General features: G+C 35.3%; 1 protein-coding gene across 2 annotated transcripts; it reads left to right on the top strand.

Annotated features, from left to right (window-relative positions):
- Positions 1-13,434: 13,434 nt before the first annotated feature.
- LOC147564410 (uncharacterized) lies at positions 13,435-18,495 on the top strand. Of its 2 annotated transcripts, none has more exons than XM_086645870.1 (15): positions 13,435-13,812; positions 14,332-14,459; positions 14,714-14,785; positions 14,869-14,982; positions 15,203-15,271; positions 15,366-15,422; positions 15,648-15,701; positions 15,784-15,846; positions 16,008-16,070; positions 16,680-16,844; positions 16,930-17,085; positions 17,291-17,371; positions 17,506-17,567; positions 17,727-17,857; positions 18,242-18,495. In XM_086645870.1, exons 1-14 carry the CDS (start codon positions 13,638-13,640, stop codon positions 17,806-17,808), a joined length of 1,341 nt encoding a protein of 446 aa, XP_086501996.1. In that variant the 5' UTR covers positions 13,435-13,637; the 3' UTR covers positions 17,809-17,857; positions 18,242-18,495. The 2 variants fall into 2 exon arrangements, with proteins under 2 accessions (XP_086501996.1, XP_086501988.1); XM_086645862.1 differs by having other exon boundaries at positions 13,455-13,812; positions 17,727-17,854.
- Positions 18,496-19,954: the final 1,459 nt, after the last annotated feature.

Below are 19,954 nucleotides of genomic sequence, written 5' to 3' on the forward strand. Positions count from 1 at the left end.
TTACAAAAATAACCATGACACGTAAGTAAAATAAAAGAGTTTAGAGTGTTGCATTGGAGACATACAAGAATTGAGGATCTCTATTTTCGACACTTAGGAGTGAGAATCTCAATTGGAACTTGACAAATAGGACGAATAGAGATTTTTTTTGAGTTTTGCATTGGAGATGCTCTAAATTGGTTTGGTCTCCAATGGAGATCTCTAAAATCTCTTAATACACGTGTCACTTTTAAATTGAATGTGAAAAAAGTAGTTGAAAAGAAAATGTTTCTATTGGTTTAAATGTTAAAGTGACACTTAGAGAGTCTCAAAGAGACACTCTAGTTTTAGAGTTTCTCTCCCTAGACACTCTATAATAAATGTGTCCACCTCATATTAGAGTGTCTAACAAAGTGTTCCATTGGAGATGGTTTTTTAACAAAAACTCCAAAAAGTCATATGTGACACTCTAAGTGTTAGAGTTTGAGTGTCCCATTAGAGCATCTCTAATGGGACACTCAAACTCTAACACTTAAAGTGCCACTTAGGATTTTTAGAGATTTTGTTAAAAACCTTATCCAATGGAACACTCCATGATAATGTGGAAGCATTTATTATAGAGATACTCGAGAGAGTGTCTCTTTGAGACTCTCTAAGTGTCACTTTAAAATTTAAATCAATATAAACATTTTCTTTTCAACTACTTTTTATCTATTGAGCTTAAGAGTGACATGTGTATTAAGTAGAGGTATTTTAGAGATCTTCATTAAAGACTAAGAGAATTTAGAGTCTCTATATTGACACTTAGGAAAGAGAATATTCATTGATACTTGACACCTGGGACTTTCCGAGTGTTTGTAAAAATGTCTCGTTGAAGATGCTTTAAAAGTAAAACAGTAGGAATAGGGCATGCAGTTGCATATAGATCTTATCATCCCATCAATATCCCCCCGGTGGGTCTATAGGCGCTCTGCATTTAGGGCCACCTTCACTTTTAGTGTCTCAACTAGGGGTGAGAATCGACCCGGACGGGTAATCCATGGACGACTGCCCATCTGGTTTGGGTGGGACAAACGCAACTCAAAGTAGAGAACCAAAGAAGTAAATGATTCAACACTTTCCGAGAAAGAAACTTCTGAGATAAAAATCAGAAGAGACGGAAGCATCGATTATGGTGTTTCGCCATTGAGAATCAGAATAAAGGAGAAAAAAAGCCGAAGAGAAGAGGAAAGAAAATGGTAGATCTTCTTCTAATTTCAAGGTTTATATATCATAGCCTAATGTAATCTAACACTACCATCTTACCCTAAACATATAATAGTTCATATTTATCATGGACTCGAACTATAAACGAACACCCTAAACGGATGGACTCGGGCAATACGTCGGGCATGTCCCTTGCCCGCGTCCGTCTGCTAAAAATCTATCGGGTGGACAGATTTTGACTGACTCAGTCACCAGGCGTTCACGAACCGTTACGACGCTAGCGAATGTGGGTGAGTATCGGACCAAGGGCCAAAATCCCATCCCTTAGTCTCAATTGACTAAGCCTAATCAGCATTGGGTTTAGCCCGCACCTATTCGATCCAATCCAAGACCGCCTTGTATGTAAACCTCACATTGTTTAGTTCGAAGCCTACGAAGAGTGCTAAGAGACGAGCGAGCCTTGGCAAATTTTCAGAGAGCCTATATAGACTAAAAGTGAGGGTATTTTGGTACTTTAATGATTGAGAAAATCATGGAAAGAAAATACCTATGTAAAAAGCAAAAATGAAAAGACAAGGAAGTCTGAAGTATAAAGAACTGCAGAAGGGAAAGGAATCCAATACCGGTAAAGCTTCCTTTGGCATCTCTCTCTCTCTCGTGCCTTGATAAATGAGCTTAATTACCAATAATACCCCTCAAGTTATTCTAACCTAAAAACTACACAATCTTACCTGAAATTGATAAATTACAGACAAAGAATAATTGATGTCCGTTGTGACATAACTTGTTTGAGATCCATTACTCGCGATCCTAGGGGAATGTTTGGAGTTTATTTTTAATAGAACTGATGTTGTGGGGCATTAGGTTTTCCTTGGGGGACTGAAGAATTTGGGTCAATCCAATTTCAAATTGGCCCAATTAGGTTAATGGCAGATGAATCTTTTTTCCTGGGACAGACCCCTTTAACAAACGGACTCCATCCAAGACGTTAAAGTTATTAATGTGTGACCAAAGTACCCTTGTTAATGGCATATGATTTTTTTTTCTAATACAAGTATACAACATAAGCAGAAGAACAAGCTTAACATCATAGAAAACCATCACACCATCAGTAAGTGATTTCTTCCTAGTAGTAGCTCTCTCTGCCCTCTTCATTTTCTTAGTTTTAATCAATCAATAAATTTAAGTAGATCAATTGGTAGATGACTTCTGCACTCGTATACGTGATATTCATTCTGGCGTAGAGCTTTTTATCTAATTCCTCGATAGTTTCTTTCAACTATTCTCTATCTCCCTACGGAGGCTTTGAATCTAACGATTAGTATATGCTACAAAAACTTACAAATTAATCGTAAGGTACTTATGGTGGACATACATGTTTGGTTGGTCTGAGTAACTCGAGACGATAGTACATTTTATTTATAATCTCCTATAGGTCGTTTTTAGTTCTTACAACAATATTTCAGTTATGATTTATAACTAGCCTATCAAAAACGGATGACAATATAAAAAAAAATTAGATGTAATGTTCGTGGAAACTAAAACAATAAAATAGACTTTGTATTATGGTTTATATAATATTGTTCATGTCTCAATGATGTGGGGCTGAAATTTCCAATTGAATGAGAGATTGAGTAGTAGATTCATCATTCAAGTATGAGAGCATTGAGAATTCTAAATTCATCACAATAGCTAGAAAAAGTACTACTTTTCCTAAGACACTGATAATTATAGAGTTCCTCGAAGGGAGAGAAAGTTGAGGGAAGAAGACCTGGTGTTTCTTTCATCTCCACAATTTTCTCTCTTTACCTTTTACTTTTGTAGTGAGAAAAACAAATACTAATGTTTTGAACTGGTCTCTTGAGAATGTAGGTGGCCAACTCCACTAGTGAATGAAATGGGAAAGCCAATTGTATATATATGATGTTTTAGTATTTCACTCAACAAAAAAATCTCCATTTGTTCTCTAAATCTTGCTTCCGGCCCCCAGCCAAGTGGGAAAATACCATCTCCTTAAAGGTCTATAGATGGTGCAACTCTTGCTATGGAAAAACAAAACTTTACTTTTGAAAATAAATTATCACCCTAAAACTTTTAAATAATCTCTATTTTTTTTAGGGACAATACTAAAAAGGAAATCACAACTGCGTCACCAATAAATAACCGAAGTCGATCATCATCTTCTTCTTCTTGTACATATATCTACAACTGCATATATTTTCAAGAGTTAATTCCTATATGGCCCCTTACTTTGTGATCAGCTTCAAATATGGCCCCCAAAGTTTTGTAAATTCAAATATGGTCCCCTTTTTTGATGTAATTGTCCTAACTACCCTTCCTTTAAATCTTTTTTCAAAATTAAAAATAAAAAATAAAATCTTAATTCCACCTCATTTCCCTCTCCCCCACACATCTCTCTCTCCACATCACCTCTCTTTCCAACTCACCTCTCTCTCTCTCTCCAACTCACCCCTCTCTCTCCAACTTACCTTCATCTTCTCCGATTGAAGTCGCCGGCCGAAAATTTTTCCGGCCGGCGTCTTAAAAAAAAAAAATTTCTCTCATCTCTCTCTCTCTCTAAAAACTCCGGCGAAGGGAAACCCTCTTCACCGGATTTTTAGAGAGAGAGAGATGAGAGAAAAAAAATTTTATTTTTTGGGAGGTCGCCGACCGGAATTTTCCGGCCGGCAACTTTAATCGGAGAAGATAAAGGTGAATTGAAGAGAGAGAGGAGTGAGTTGGAGAGAGAGAGAGGTGATGTGGAGAGAGAGAGAGAGAGTTGACATGGAGAGATGTGTGGTGGAGAGGGAAATGAGGTGGAATTAAGATTTTATTTTTATTTTTAATTTTGAAAAGGGATTTAAAAGAAGGGTAGTTAGGGCATTAACTTAAAAATAGGGGACCATATTTGAATTTACAGAAATTTGAGGACCATATTTGAAGCTGGTCACAAAGTAGGGGGCCATATAGGAATTAACTCATTTTTCAATTAGAGAGCAGTAAACGCCTAATATGAGTTAGGCCAAGTTAAGGCATGACATACCTGATTAGATGGGTTGGGTCGTGTGTAAGGTGATATGGGCTAATATGGTCGAGTCACAAGTTGTCTAAGTCCGACCCGTAAGTCTGGTTGATTTGACTTGTGAGACAGATCTAGTTAGGTTGGTCTCCGAATAAGTTTTGGTTCCCCAGAAACCTCAAGTAGTCAAGTCTTAGATTGCCCCTATCTGGAATATGTTTGACCCATTATGGATATATGCACTTACTTTGGACCACCGTGAAGTTGTGGACATAGGGAAGTTTAAAGGTGCATCCTAATAGTGTTAAGGATGCGTTAGAGTCAAAGAAAAATACCGACATTAGTATTTGGACAAGTCTAAGTACAAATTTATGTTGTGAACAAACCTCTCACTCCCTAGATCTATTTAGAGAGAAAGAGAGGAGAGACGAACAAAACAAATATTATTTTTTTGAGAGAGAGGAGAAAAGAACATATATATATATATTTTTAATGTTTGAAGGTCGTCGGCCGGAAAAGTTACCGGCCGGCGACCTTTGTCGGGGAAGACGATGAGGTGGCGATCAAATGAGGTGGCAGAGAGAGGTGATGAGATGGAGGAGAGAAGGTGATGACTAGTTAACGGAGTTATAACGGTAACAGAAAAAGGGGGTCATCTGGGTGTTTTTGATAAAGTAGGGAGATATGCAGGAAGCTGGTCACAAAGTTGGGGGCTATTTGAGAAATAACCCTTATTTTTAATATATTGAAGGGGCATATGCTAAGCAGTAGATCCATTGGAGTGTCCTATGCAACCCAACATGTCTTTCTACCAATGGTAGGTCGTCGAGTCCATGAATCTCTACTAGCGAGTTCGTCGGTCAGGGGTTGTGTCTTTCGCAGCGCTAATGATGGTGGAAGAGCTAACTTTGACCTAGACTCCGCTTCTACGTCTGACAATTTATCAAGTTTGGTAAGTTATTAAGTTCTACATCGAAGTGTGTGCACCCCTGAAACCCACACATCTTTCACCAATTTCACTAAAGACGACAATGTCCCAATGCTTAAAAAATAAAAGGATATTTAGCGTTAGGATCAAAGAAAATTACCAGCATTAGTATTTGGATCACAGACCAACTGGTTGTTAACTACCGTCTCTAGTCAACTGGGTCAACGGTTAGTCTATGACCCAATAACAATAAGAGACAAATTTTTGACCCAAATGCTAATGTAGGTACTTTTCTCTGACCCTAACGCTGAATATCCCATAATGTTATTGGCACTCCCGCACTCCCTTTGACCTGGTAAATTTAGTTTGATTGTATTTGGTTAGGAACGCCCCTAAACGTTCTGGAGTTGACATCGATAGACTTGAGCCAAAATTTGTAAAAAAATTCGACGTGAGTCCACCGTTTTGAGTTGTATTCAGTAATGGCGATAGGGTTCAACTAGAAAATCAGTTCGAATCCACTAAATTTGGAACCGCCAGACTTAAGTCGATATTATAATCTAATCTACTAAAGTTCGACAATTTTAAGTCTAAAAATAAAAGTGTGTTTTGATATATGGTACTTTTAACCATTTTCTTTTTAGTATATGGTGGAATCCAATAACACTATTGGGAGGCGTCTTTTAAAACATCATGTGCCCCTAAAGAGGGCAGGAAAGTTCGAAATTTGGGTCCCCTAAAATACAAAACTAACGATATGGGGAATTTATAAACACACCTGCTTTGTTTATTCACACACATTGGGTTGACTTGGTCAATTGAGTAAGGCCAAGTCAGGTTTTATTTTCACACACCAGTCAGACCACCACCTTCTTCCCCATTTTCTACTGTGGCTTTATCAACCACTACCATCAACCACCACGACCGTCAACCTCTTTCTTTCTTTTGCAGAAGAGGGGTCTCCCTTTTACCAAGACCAGTAGAAAATTTCATTCAATTTCGACAACAGTAGGTGGTAGTTTCAGTAGTTTGGCTCTAATTTCAACCGCATAGATTTCTTCCATGGACACAAGGCCACCTCCTCTATATCACAAAGATAGAATGTAAACTACAAGGTATGTTGTTGCTTAGTCTTGCTTATATTATGGGGAAGCTCTTAACAATTTATTGACTAGTCTTGGGCTCTTGGCATCTTAGCTTTTATTTGCGAATTAATTTGTTTAATCCTCTAAATATTTTTCTAAACTGATTTATATTAAAAATTAATAGAGTTAGATCTATGGATATGTCAAAGTTCATTAATTCGTTTGTCGTAATCTGCACAGATTTAATCGATAGTTTTCTTTGTGATCTTACCTAAAGTTTGTTCTTATGAGTTTGTAAGTTAACTGGAGAACCGAAAAGCTATAAAAGCAAATGAGAAATAATTTTAGAGGAAAAGTGTTATAAGAAAAACGAAAAATAAAATAACGGGTCAATTTTGAATAAAATGAAAAAAAACTAGTCACAAATTAGAGGATCAAAAAAGGTAACCCTTAAAAATATGGGCATATACTAGTTACCCAAACTAGATGCTATTAGATAATATAGATTCGACAAGATATGAATGACCATGGGTCCATGAGTTTGTTCTTATGACTTCAATTGTTAAGATCTCGTATGGTCAATAAAGATATAAACAAATCAGATTTGGGTCACTAAGAATATAAATATTAAGTTCTTGTTTTTCTTTCTCCAAAAAAAAAAAAATTTAACCCACAATGTTATTTGGCTGACAGATACTAAACAAAATTTGAGCACCACGTCAAGCACTCAATTTCAATTTTGTATTGATCAGGTCATTTTTTTGTCGGGCCAAACAACATTTTCCCAAATAACAAATTTGCATACTCTCTTTTTGAGATTCTTATTCTAAAACCAAAAGACCCAAACAATTAAAAATTCCCTACAAAAATGCATTCATCACTCAAAACTTTATAAAGACTTTCATTTTGGTCTTCCCTTTTCTTTATTTAGATCTTCATGTCTCCCATGCTAAAATGATAATATCTAGTACTATATTTAAGCCAAAAGTCAAAGCTAAATTGGCACCCACACTGAGCTAAGATTATGCCTTGCTTTTATTGGTCCATAGTGACCCATTTAGCATCTCCAACTCATATGATATTATAGGAACAATCTTTATGCAAGAAGCAAGAAAAAGCTATCGACAAACAAATTCACTAAAATAAAGTTATAAACACACAGCCAGCCAGCCAACTCCTTCAATGTAGTAAGAGCTAGTAAATAATATTTTCATCATTCTCATCAAGAAAAAAAAAAATATATTATCATCTAAGTAGTGAGTGATACTATCAATAATCATTCAAGTATGTTTTGACTTAAAGATTTGCTAAGAAATTCTTCCTCAATCGATAAAATAGGTATCAATACTGTTACACGTGCCCACTACCCAAACAAGCTTCTTGGGGACTTGATTTTGACGGAATCAACCTTCTTCCTTTATAAAAAGCTATAAACATTTATTGATTCCAAACAAGCAAAACTTGTAGATCAGTTTTATGTGCATATTTGTACCGAAAATAGCCATTTGGTTTTACCTAGCAATGGATAATCTAAGCTGAAAACTTCCATATATCCTTATCGTAATTATTAATTATTCCCTTTAGTTAAATTTGAAGTAATTAAAAAAGTATAAATAATGTAATAAATTATCGGACTTTAGTTGTTGGGCTCTAGACCTCTTTCATCTTGTTAGGCTCTAAGCCTCCTTCATTAATGTTTTAACTTAGATGATTATCGTGCTTATCATATCTTCATGATGTATCAATGTCTTGTAACAACTAACGTATATGGTAGTCGGTTTCTCAAAAAAGAAAGAAAGACAGAAGTATATTTGGGACCTATCCTCAAGCCACCATTTGTTCTTCATTTCTTCCTCTTCTCTCCCTCAATCAATCAATCAATCTCTTTATTGGTTTTCTTTATAGTTTATTGTAAATTCCACAGCTGTTTTATTCAAACTTGAGTGTGTTTTGTCTTGGATAAAATATGGATGTTTTTTATTGGATGGTACACTCATGCCCTTTAAGTGGAATCACACAAACTTACCCATTTTAGAATTCCACTTTTTGGTTGTTCACCAACTAGAAATGATAAGGAATATTATAAGCAACAACTTGCTAGGATTTGCTTCTATATATATAGATATCACTATAACAATTGAAAACATGAAATAGAAATCAACTAATTTTAATGTGTTGTGAGTTTAGCCTCAAAAGGGGATGAGAAATCCAAATCATAGTAGTTTCAAATCCCAATTAGTTTTTTTAAGGTGTGAAGAGATAAACATCATTGTAAAATTCATTATCGTTGTTCGACGATGTTTTGTTGGCTACACATGAGATCTCTAGCTAGTAGCTACATTTTGATAGAAAACTAGAGGAGTATTTGATGGCTGAGAAATGAAAATTGGAAAAAGCGAATATCGACTTCATCTTAGGGACTTGAATGGGTGGTTAGAGAGTACAATGCAGCCAAGGATGACTTGCCGGTGCCATTTCAAGATAACAAATTAGGGCTAGTTTTTGGTATAATGAAAGGATATTGGCGGGTTATCTTTGGCTACATTGATCTATCTTCTTCTCATTTAAGTCTTAAATGAAGCAAAAAAAAAACCTCGGAAAATCAACAAAACAAATGGTGAAATACTACGGAAATCTTGTCTGAGGGCCCAGCATGAATAGGTAGAGAGTGTAATGCAGCCAAGGATGACTTGCCGGCATGGTTGTAGCAACAATGATTGCTTGAGATTGAACTGGGCAAGAGCCCTCCGGCGGGTTGTCCTTGGCTACATTGGGTTCTCTTCTTCTCATGCATAGCCTCAATGATATTCATCATATACCATATCATCTAGCTAAGCTTCAAATTTGTATAGGTCAAGTTCTATCCTTTCACCTCTCAGCATCTACTTTTGGATATCTTAGTATTTCTTTTTTTTTGGATCTAATTGGTATTAGGATGCCTCTATGCTAGTCTGTCTAAGGAGGCGAGCCCATGTGAGATCCCCATATACACTATTTGTCGGCACTCTTGGGTTATTTATTATTGCTAAGCCCTTTAACCTACTATTAAGCCCATCTACGAAACCCATTATTTCAAGGGTAGATATAAGATTTTTATGGGGCACCTCAGAGGCATCCTTGAAAATCTCATTTTTCAATCTTTTTTTAAAATAAATTACAACCTATCTAGCATACAGTAGTAAGTCTTGGACAAACAAACATGTACTTGAGACAAAGAGGTAAACCAAATAAATTATGATATGGTAAAATCAAACTAAGTATTTCTTTTTATCCAACAAGTAAAAAACTTCATTCCACAATTCAGTTGTATCAAGTTCTCCTACATTAACCTAACATAAAATAATCCAGCGGACAAGCTAGCACAATGGACAAGGAAAAAACAGAGTAATAGATTCTGGAGATACATTCCTAAATTTGATTTCTAGTATGTACTGTAATCGACTAATCAGACTTTAATCTTATTCTCTTTTCAACAACAAAAAAAAAAACAAGTATTTCTTTTTGGACATCTTATTCACCTTTTTACTTAGAAAGAAATATAAAATAAAAACTTGGAGAAAAAAGGTAAAATAGTAGAAACAAACATTTGTGCGCTGATAACAACCTGTGGTTTATATTTGCTTTAGAAAGTGAAATTACTTTAAAAATAAATAAGAACAACATTAAAAAATTAAAAACAACGAAAAAAAATTAACAAAAAAGAAATTAAAGTATGAAAACACCATTTTGTAAAATCAAGGACCAGCCAACCAATTTGATTTTACTTTAGCATTTGAAAAGCATGACATAAACCTTACCTCTGAATTTATTATTGTTCTTATAATAATTTTGTTTTCGTATACACCACCACGACTGTCTTGATTTAGAGTAGACTTTTGTACTTTTTCAGAAAATAATTTGTGCTAAATTTTAATAGCAGAAAGTCTTTAACTCAGTAGAAGATTAAAGAAAAATTAACAAATGCCACTCATTGTTTGCATGACTTAATTTTTTTTGTTATTTGTGAGTAGTCACGGATGTCCCGTGTTGGTAATTAATCAAATAGTGATGTGTTCTTTCCTTCTAGTTGGTAGGAAACTTCCAAACAAATAAAACAATGAAAAGTTTGTTGTATACCTTTTGTCTCACAAATTCTTAGTCAATGTGTTTTTATTCAAGATATGGAGCGATGCTCCCACAACGTGCAAGTACCATTGGTGTAAACAATTTAAGTCTCCAAATCTCTAATTTGTTATGGGTCTGGTGGATATAATTAAGTCGATATTTTGGAGAAAGTAGAAAAATTTCCTAAGTACAAAGTTCATAAAATGGGAAACTTAGCGTTTTTTTTTCCAAACACATCCTTTCTCTCATGTTGCCCGCAAAAGATCGTTGATCTCTCTTCTCACTCACCCAGATTTCTTCCCGTCAAACAATTAAAAAAAGGATGCTACTATATGCAACTTCAGTTTTGCCAAGGACAACTATTAGACAAATATTACTAAATAAAACTAACTAAAATTGTGTCCTAAATTGCTAACCAACACCAACACCAAAAATCAAATATAACCGAATCTCTCCTCCATTCTATACACAACTCTAAAAAAATTATTACACAAAATAACTAAATAAAATTAATTGAATTTTGTCTTAAATTGCTAAATCCAACACTAAAAGAAAAAAAAATCAAATATAATCGAATTTTTTCTCAAAATTCAAATTTCTATTACCATAATTAATTATTCATAAATAAATTTTATTCGAGCATTAAACTAAAAAGCTAACCAAATATTAACAAATAAAAAAAATATTATATTTCAATCAGAGCATTCCATGCTGTAATTTGAGGTAAAATCCAAAGAAAAAAAAATCAAATATAACCGAATTTTTTCTCAAAAAATCTTGGGTTCAAATTTCTATTACCATAATTAATCATTCATAAATAAAATTTATTCGAACATTAAATTAAAAAGTTAACCAAATATAAACAAATAACTAAAAAATATTATATTCTAATCAGAGCATTTCATGTTGTAAAAATCATACTACATAAAATCACTATGTATATTTTTAAGCTTAGTTTAAACCTTAATAATGTATATTTCATAAAATCATATTACATAAAATCATACTACATAAAAATGATGTATATTTTTTTAAAACCTATAACACGTTTAAGTATTTTTTTTAAAAAATATTAGATAACACTAATACAACCAATTTTATTTTTGTGTAATAAGTTAATAAAAGAAAAAATGGTGTCTAGTAAATAATTTTGGGAAGTTAAAACATAGTTGTATTTAGCAATCTAAGATTCAAAAAATTATTTGCTAGATAAAACCAATAAATCGATCTTTAGTGTTGTTTAGCAATTTACTAAAAAAGAAATGGTTGTGTGTAGCAAATAGCTTTATGAAGCAATTATGCAGCTTCGTTTAGCATTTGTCTAATAAAAAGAGTCAAATAGTTCGCTAGATGAGCTAACTCCTTCAAAATTCTCGGCAAAGAAATCATTATTTTTCTAACCGAAACTTCTCGTGGAGGACTTCATCAAGTTCGTCCAATACAAGTTGTAACTCTCACAATGGATCTACTTTGGTAAAGATCGATCTATTGCGCTACCAAATCTTTTGGCAAAGGATAAGTCATCATCATCTCAACCTCACATTCCAACGTCATCAATGGTGTACCGTGTACGCCATGATATTAAATCCTACTATCGTTGATAATCCTGATATGGCAAGCTATCAACCTCAGTTAATGGGTGTTGTGATCCACCAACATTGATTCCTCTCCCGATGAACGGGATTGAAATTCAAATCCTTTGTTATTTAGATACAACTTACGTTACCATCAACAGATCACGCGTGTCCATTGTAATGGGAAGTCGGAGTTGTGATTGTCGAATTGCAATTCAGATGGGTGGAAATCAGGTATATGTGCATTTGTTATTCTTATAATGGGATATGGATAAATGTTGGAATAGTGGTGTTGATCGGTCGAGACGGGCCGACCTAACTCGATCCGACAAGAAAACGACTGTCTGAGTTGCGGGTCAGGCTCAACCAACCCGGATAGAACTAATCCCAAATCAGGGCTCAAGTCTGGGCCCGGGGGCAAACCCGTGCGGGTGGGGTCGGGTTAACCCAAATAATAAAGGATTTGAAAATGGGAACAATGTTAAGAGAAGAAGAAGACATGTGATGGTGGGAGAAAGAGAAATGTCATGGAGGTAACATTTGCAAATAAGAATAAACGAAGTAAGAGTCCACCACCATTGGCTTAGTGGATGGACACTTATTCCACATACTAGAGGTATCAGATTGGACTCACATGGAAGTCGAAATTTATGATATTGAACTTAGGTAGAAAATGAATAGGTTTAGGAATTAGTGGGTATGATGCCCCTATAACCCATAACTTTGAGGGTTTCTACATGGGTTTTAGGGTCCATGATATCTTTGAGATGGTAGTCATTGAGCTTCTTCAAATTCATGACGTATCCAAATTCATGACGCGTTCATGTCAGGTAATGATTCTTGACTCCATATAAAAAAACGAAGAAATAAATAGTCAATTGGCATAGTCTATTGAGATTGACTGAAAAAATCAAAATGAGACCAAAACGAAAATCGATTAAAATTTAGTCAATTTAAAAAGTCAAAATATTTTTCTTTTTGTTGAAACAAAAGGTCAAAATATTACAATAGTAACATTTAAAATTATGATCCATATAAGTCTTTTTTTTTTTGAAAAATCGACTACGTTTTACGTTAGTCGTTACAAGGCATTGATACATCACGAAGATGTGATAAGCATAATAACTGCCTAAGTTAAACCAAGAAATGAAAGAGGCCTAAAGCCTAACAAAATAAAAGACACCTAAACCTCGACAAATTTATTACATGGGAGATGCTAGAGTGACTTAGAGGATGATATAATGACGTGAAATTCACTAAAAGACAAGATTTTTTCAAAATTTGACCATGATGGGGACCGCTTTTCTTTCCAAATGAGGAAACATTTCATACTCTAAGTACCAAATTCTAAGTCACTCTATTATTTTCCTTATTACATTATTTACAGTCCAATTTCGATGTTAGCAAGATTTGCAGTTCAAGTGGATCGAATGTGAAACCATTAGTATGGGCAGAGTAACGTGGGCTTAAAATTTCTTCTGTGACCGGAATTAGCAACCGAGGGCTAGAAAATGTAGGCACCTAATAAAAGTGGGACCCGACCAAAGTGAGGATCTCTCAGGTTACGAAGACACAAATGCTACTTCATCTGTAATTGTCCATGTGGCAATCTAACTAATAAGATTCTACCACATAAATACCACTTTTCTTCTCCGTTTGTCCTTTTTTTTCCTTTCATATCTATTCTTCGATGAACTAATAAGATCTCTCTTTCTCTCTCTAAAACTCTCTCTCTCTCTCTCATGGCTACTCTCAAATTCTTGATCTTTTCAATCTTTGTAGCTTTAATTTGTTCTACTCACCAAATTAGGGCAGATGCAGGGATTGACGATGAAATAATCTTACCATCAGATGTTTCTTCTGATTCGTCATTGAAGATCGAACTAGACCAACTTAAGTCAAAGATCTCTATTTTAGGTTTGTTTTTTTTTTCTCTCTTTTTTTCATCATGTGATGAAAATGTTTACTTATTTAATTCTAGATCTTTGTTGTTTGTTGGGGTTTTTGTTCTTGATTTGCTTGTATGTTTGTTGTTTTGTGAAATTGGATTTTAGGGTTTATTTTTCCTCGGTAGTATTGATATTGCTCTTTAAGTAAAGGGATTTGCTTGTTTGGGTTAAAATCTTAGGCTTTAGGGCTAAATTTCAACCAGCTTTGAAGAAAAAACCCAAAAAAAAGTTACCTTTTAGCTCTAATTTGGTATTTTAGTTGTTTATTTGCTTAGAACTATCTGTTCTATAAATCCAAGCAAACTCTTAACCCTTCTTTTGTTGGCTTTAATCCAAGGATGTAGCTGGTATTGACTTGAACCAACTTTGAGTATAGGGAAATAGTTGTTAAACCCAATTTACTGCCTTATAATCCAAAATGGTAGTAACTAGTCTTGAGCTAATTTTCGCCATGAGTTATAATTTATGTTTTTGTTCTTTATTGAAGAATCAAGCATTGAGGAAAAAACCCGGGAGTTGAATAGGAAAGATGAGAGCATTTCAGGATTAGAAAAGGTCATTCAGGAAAAAACAGATAGCATATCATCACTACAAACTGATATAGAATCACTTCAGGTAATTTCTCTATATCGAACTATAAGTGTTGTCATTTGGTTCCATTGTTATAAAAAACAAGGGTCCAAAGGGTTCATGTTAATTCGTAAGTTCTCCCCACTTCGGACAAGTCAAGGTTCAATGCCCTTCATTGGTTGTACCAATCCTCATCTAAAAGGCGTAAAATTTTCTCAATAAGTTGACCTTTTATTATTTAGATATGGTTGAACAAAATTCAAGGTTGTGCTGACAAACTTGGTTGTTGTGATTTCTAGAAAAAGGGGAATGTCGATGCAGCAGAGCAGCTCCGTAATGCGCATGCACGTGCAGCTGAACTTGAGAAGCAGGTAACTATTAATTAGAAAAAGAAAAGCCATTTTAAATACTCTTAAAGTGTTGCTTAGTTTTCTTGATGTGGGTCGTTTGGCAGGTTGGTAAACTGAGAAAGGAAATAGAAAAACAAAATGCAAAGAGAAATTCATTGGAAGTCCGTGCAACAGAAGCTGAGAACAAATTGGAGATACTTAATGTGAAACTAGAACATGTAAGTGGTTTGTACTATTCCATTGCCAATTTTAAGTTTTTTGTAGAATCTGAGGTTTTCTGTTATAATATCTCACTATAAGCCTCTTATATATCCCAAAAATAACTACATTACCCTGTGTTGATAAATTCTTCGTGTGTGCTGAAATCTTTTAAATTTTGTCGAATCATGTTTGTAAGGCTTGCCTGAAATCATACTCATCCTTTTCGTTTCATCACAGCTTCGGAAGACTGACAATGAGCAGAAAGACAGGATTCGGAAAACTGAACGTGCTCTTCAAGTGGCAGAGGTGTTGGTCACCTTTATCTTTAAGAAAAGAAATTATATTACACTATGTGGGATGAGAATCTGTATTTATTGTTTGTTTGAACATTTGTTTACAGGAAGAACTTATGAGGGTAAACTATGAAGCCTCTTCGAAAATGAAGGAGTTGATGGAGGTAAGATTTAAAATACGAGATCCTGAGATGCATCTAGGTTTTTTATGAGGGGAGATCTATTTTATAACATTTGGAAATTGCCACATTTTGATAATCTCATAACTCTTTATTTCAAGATGTGCAGTCTCAAACTAGGATTACCCATCAGGCATCAACCTATGGTTAAAATTGTTACGCAATATGTTTTGATAGATTGATGACTTGACATGTATTATTCTTAATCAGGTTCATGGAGCATGGTTTCCACCATGGCTTGCAAACCACTTAGTTCACTGTCAGGTAAACTTTCTCCAGTTACATAGATTTTATGGCATATATCATTGGACATCTTTATCTGAATGAATATTTTGTGAGCTTCCAGTCGTTTATTGCAACTCACTGGAGCCAACATGGGAAACCTGCAATGAATGTTGCGATTCAAAAGGTCATATTCTTTGATATACTGGTTTTGAAATTATCACTACCTTCTTTTTTGAAACTTTTATTATTATTACTACCTTTTTATTCACTAAGATGAAGTGTCTTACTATCAAATAGTCTCCACTCTTGTAGACTAATCAATTTCACTTTTCTAAATTGTTGTAGACCCTGGAGAAGAAAGCTCAAGCTGAGAAGTGGGCTGCACCCCATATTGAAACCGTTAAAACTGTAAGTTCTAACAACTAGCACCATAGCATTATTTTATGTGAAGCTAGGTAGTGACGCGATCTCTACCCACATCCCGTCTTTAAAGCTGATCTGTCCCATACCGGCTCCGGATCATTTCAGGATCGTTGGCTCTTCAAACTTGAGTGTTTGTGTGTATATATGTATATGTATATATATGTTTACATGTTTATATACATGCTTATATTCATGTGCGTACATGGTACATGTAAAAAAATAGATGCAAAGTTGCTATTACAGTTGGTATATAGGAGTGCTTTTACATTAATTGTGCCTGCTTCTTCTTAAGTTGGAAATCCTTGACTTGTGGGGTCACCATGGGTTCAGCTTGGTCTACCCACGAACAGATCCAATCCACCTGTTACCTGGGTTGATCGACCCATCCCCAATTAAGGAGTAGCTCTTGTTATTCGTGGTCTGTCGACCAATCTTTTGTCGTAAGCTTAAAATATTATTTTCGCAAGCAAGGGGTCAGAGCACCTGTTGAATCCTGCAGTTACTCAGAGAGAACTTGCCTTGGTTGGAAAGTGGAAATATTTAACATTCTATATGTGCAATTAACTTGTAATCTGATTCGATGCTTTTTTGTAGAAACTGGTCCCAACTCTGAAGGAACATTGGGTGACAGTTACAACTTATGTTGGACCACATGTGCAAACAATAACCACGAAAACTGTTGAAATTTATGAAACGTCTAAAAGTGCCATAACTCCCCATGTTGCCAAAGTGCAAGAATTGGCAGATCCTTATCTTAAGGTAATTTTCCTCGCTTTAACCTTCTGGGCCACCGACTATGTCCTAAACCATGTTTCCAATTCAGAAAGCTTTATTGTGATGACAGGAAGTTAAAAAGATCAGCAAACCTTACATCGATCAGGTTGCTACTGTTGCCAAACCGCATGTTGATCAAGCACGAGTCGTGTTGAAGCCGTATACGGAGAAAGCAGTCCATGCTTACACAAAATTCCTTAAGACTGCCACAACATACCATCATCAGGTGTCACTACGATATTATTTCCTTTCATTTTTTTTTTCCTTTGGTTAGGCTTGTTTTGCTTGTCAATAACACCAGATTTGTAGATTTCGACTTAGTTTTGTCATTAAATGGTGAATAGGTTGTATTATTTTGTTATGTAACTCCTACCCTTGAACATATTCTATAACGGTATTGGCTTCTCATAGTGTCATATCTTGATTGTCAGGTGCAAGCTGTTGTCCAGGATAAACTAAGCAACCATGAGCTAACCAAACCACTTGCGACAAAAGAGTTGGTGTGGTTTGTGGTATGTATATGTGAAGAACTCTGATCTACTTTTCGTCTTTTGACTGGAATTTCTTCTTCTCACAGTTATTCAGCAATTTGCAATTTTTACACCAGCAATATTTTATTTATCTCTGAACCACAATTTCTGTGTAGGCTTCTGCTGTATTGGCATTACCGGTGTTCTTTCTGCTTAGATTCTGTTCAGCTATCTTCTGGTTAGTTTTTTTTTTCCAGCTTTAGTTGGGTTTGCAGTAGAAGATACAGCTATACTCTATGGTCCTTCTCTTCTCTGGATGATTTTGAACTTGTATTCAAAGTTCAGACCTTGTGATGATTGCTTGATCTCTTCTTCTTTTTTCTTTGTAATCTTGCAGTAAAAAGGCGAAGAAGCCTTCTCGGAGTAGCAACGCAAATCACACGAGACGCAGGGCTAAACGGGGGCATCCTGACAAATAGAGGGGTACATATATTTTGGTCAAGTCTTTGGCATATTAAGTTCCAGGTAGTTGTGATCCTTCTAATTTGAAACATTTCTTGTTTCTAAAAAACTCTTGCTTTCTCGTTCTCATCTTTGGCTCCTTACTTATTTGTTAAAATACTCGGGTTACGGAATTAGTTGCAAATATTTATGGATCAAGACCGTTGTTTGAGTTTCAATTTGATATCTAAATATAGCTAGCCATTTGAGATTGACACTAGGTACTACATTCCCCGTTGATAAGAATCAGAAGTAGAAGATTGGTTATTTCTATGAAAGCAGCGTATGAATTTAGACACTATCTGACATTCTGACCCTATAACAGTTCCGTATCAGCTAAGATAGAGAAATGTATTTTATGTACCGAGTGAGGTGTTAACAGGTGGTGTCTCTGGACTGCTTTTTGTGCAGGTGAATAGTCAAATTATGCTCGACGAGGGCAAAGGTTTACATTCTTTAGCCAGAGTGACTAGATGTAGCGGTTGAAGACTCCTTAGGTACGAAAAATGCATCTTATTTTCCACAGATAAATAACTACTAGTTTATCCCTCTGAGTGTAGAGAAAATTTTAATGTGTTATTACTGACAACTTCTTTTATTCCTCTTTCTTGATGTGTATTTCTTCTTCTACTTTCAATGTTAAAAATGAATGTTACTTTGTTTTAGCAGGGAGGGTTAGTTTTGTATCTCAAGTGGGGTGTGGTTTATAACTTCATCTGCATTTTTAGTAGTATTTATTCAGTTTCATCTTTACTAGGAACCAAAAACAAACAATAGCTATAATTTGAGATTGCAGGGGGATCTTTTGCTATAAGTTTTAATTGGGTTCTTTAATCACGAAAACCTACACGAGCTAGAATGTTGCAGAAATAAACTAGAAAAGAAATATCCGGGTCCGACAGCCTGAGCAAAACACACCTACATTTGTTTCTGAAAAAATAGGTCGTCCGTATCTCATACAGATGAAGATTTTTTTTTTCTTCGAGACCGTGATCCATAATAGGAATGCGGATGATAAAAAAAAATGCCACTATTTTTGCTAACTGCTTTGATTGTGTTGGCGAAGCACCCTTACACAAGGTCTTGTTCTGGCTGGTGCAATGATATTTTCAGCAGACAGATAGAAAAAATGGTTCGGAGTTTTACACTCGTAGAAAACGCTTATCCACATCTCAAACAATTGTGTTGTGTTGTATGGTAACATAAAAATAAGCGGTTTTGTTGTTTATTCAATTAAAAAGGTAAGAAAGTTAAAGAGCATCTCCAAGGCAACACTGGAACTCTAAACCTTAAAGTCCACATTGGATTTTTTTACAGTTTTTCTTGTGACAAGATTTATTTTAGAGATTCTTAATAGGACACTCTAAATTAGAGGATCGAGGATCTTTAAGTGCCACATAAACAAATCAATTGTTTTTATACCGAAATATAGGTTTTTAGTATTTCTCTCCAGTGTTGCATAGGAGAAGTTTTTCAATAGAGTATCTCTAAGTGGCCAAATAAGAAAGAGACCAAGTAGAGATTCACTTTTCACACTTGACGTTAAGAATTTTTCTTGAGTCTTGCATTAGAGGTGCTCTTAGTCTGGTATTAACGAGTTGACAGTATTAACGAGTTGACAGTATGTGCCTAAATTTTATTTGACAAAATCTTTGTTCTCACTTATTTCGAATGTATCGCAACAAAACTTTCACTACACTTCCATGAACGCAACTACCATCACGACCCTTCAACAAAAAAGAGAAAAAAAAACTACCATCACAACAAAACCGGACCACACTTGCCACCATCATCGCCACATTTTCACAACCTCCACGGCTAGACTTTTACCACCACTATTACTCAACCACCGCCCAATTTTTACGACCAACGACACAATCGTACTTCCACTAGCACCATACCTCTATCGCCTGCACTAGCATCCTAAACACCATAACTCGACCACCACAATGCCCCCATCACCATATTTCCAAGAGTCCACCACCATTACCACTTCCATCACCACAAACCACCACCGCGATTACCACAGACCATTGTCCAATAGTAATCGCAGGAACGGTAGAGATTCCTTGATTACTGGTGACCTTTCTCCCTCTCATGTGGTTTCTCCTTCGTGCAGTTAGA

The sequence above is a fragment of the Eschscholzia californica genome, unplaced genomic scaffold (assembly GCF_041429995.1).
Source record: "Eschscholzia californica isolate CP2 unplaced genomic scaffold, dmEscCali1.0.p SCAF_1, whole genome shotgun sequence".
Lineage (NCBI taxonomy): Eukaryota > Viridiplantae > Streptophyta > Magnoliopsida > Ranunculales > Papaveraceae > Eschscholzia > Eschscholzia californica.

Bases quoted from the DNA above. Each gene is read 5' to 3' on its own strand.
- LOC147564410 (XM_086645870.1), top strand. From the start codon at position 13,638: ATGGCTACTCTCAAATTCTTGATCTTTTCAATCTTTGTAGCTTTAATT. The intron at 15,423-15,647 runs GTAAGATTTAAA...ATTCTTAATCAG, and splicing joins AAATGAAGGAGTTGATGGAG to GTTCATGGAGCATGGTTTCC. The intron at 16,845-16,929 runs GTAATTTTCCTC...TTGTGATGACAG, and splicing joins TGGCAGATCCTTATCTTAAG to GAAGTTAAAAAGATCAGCAA.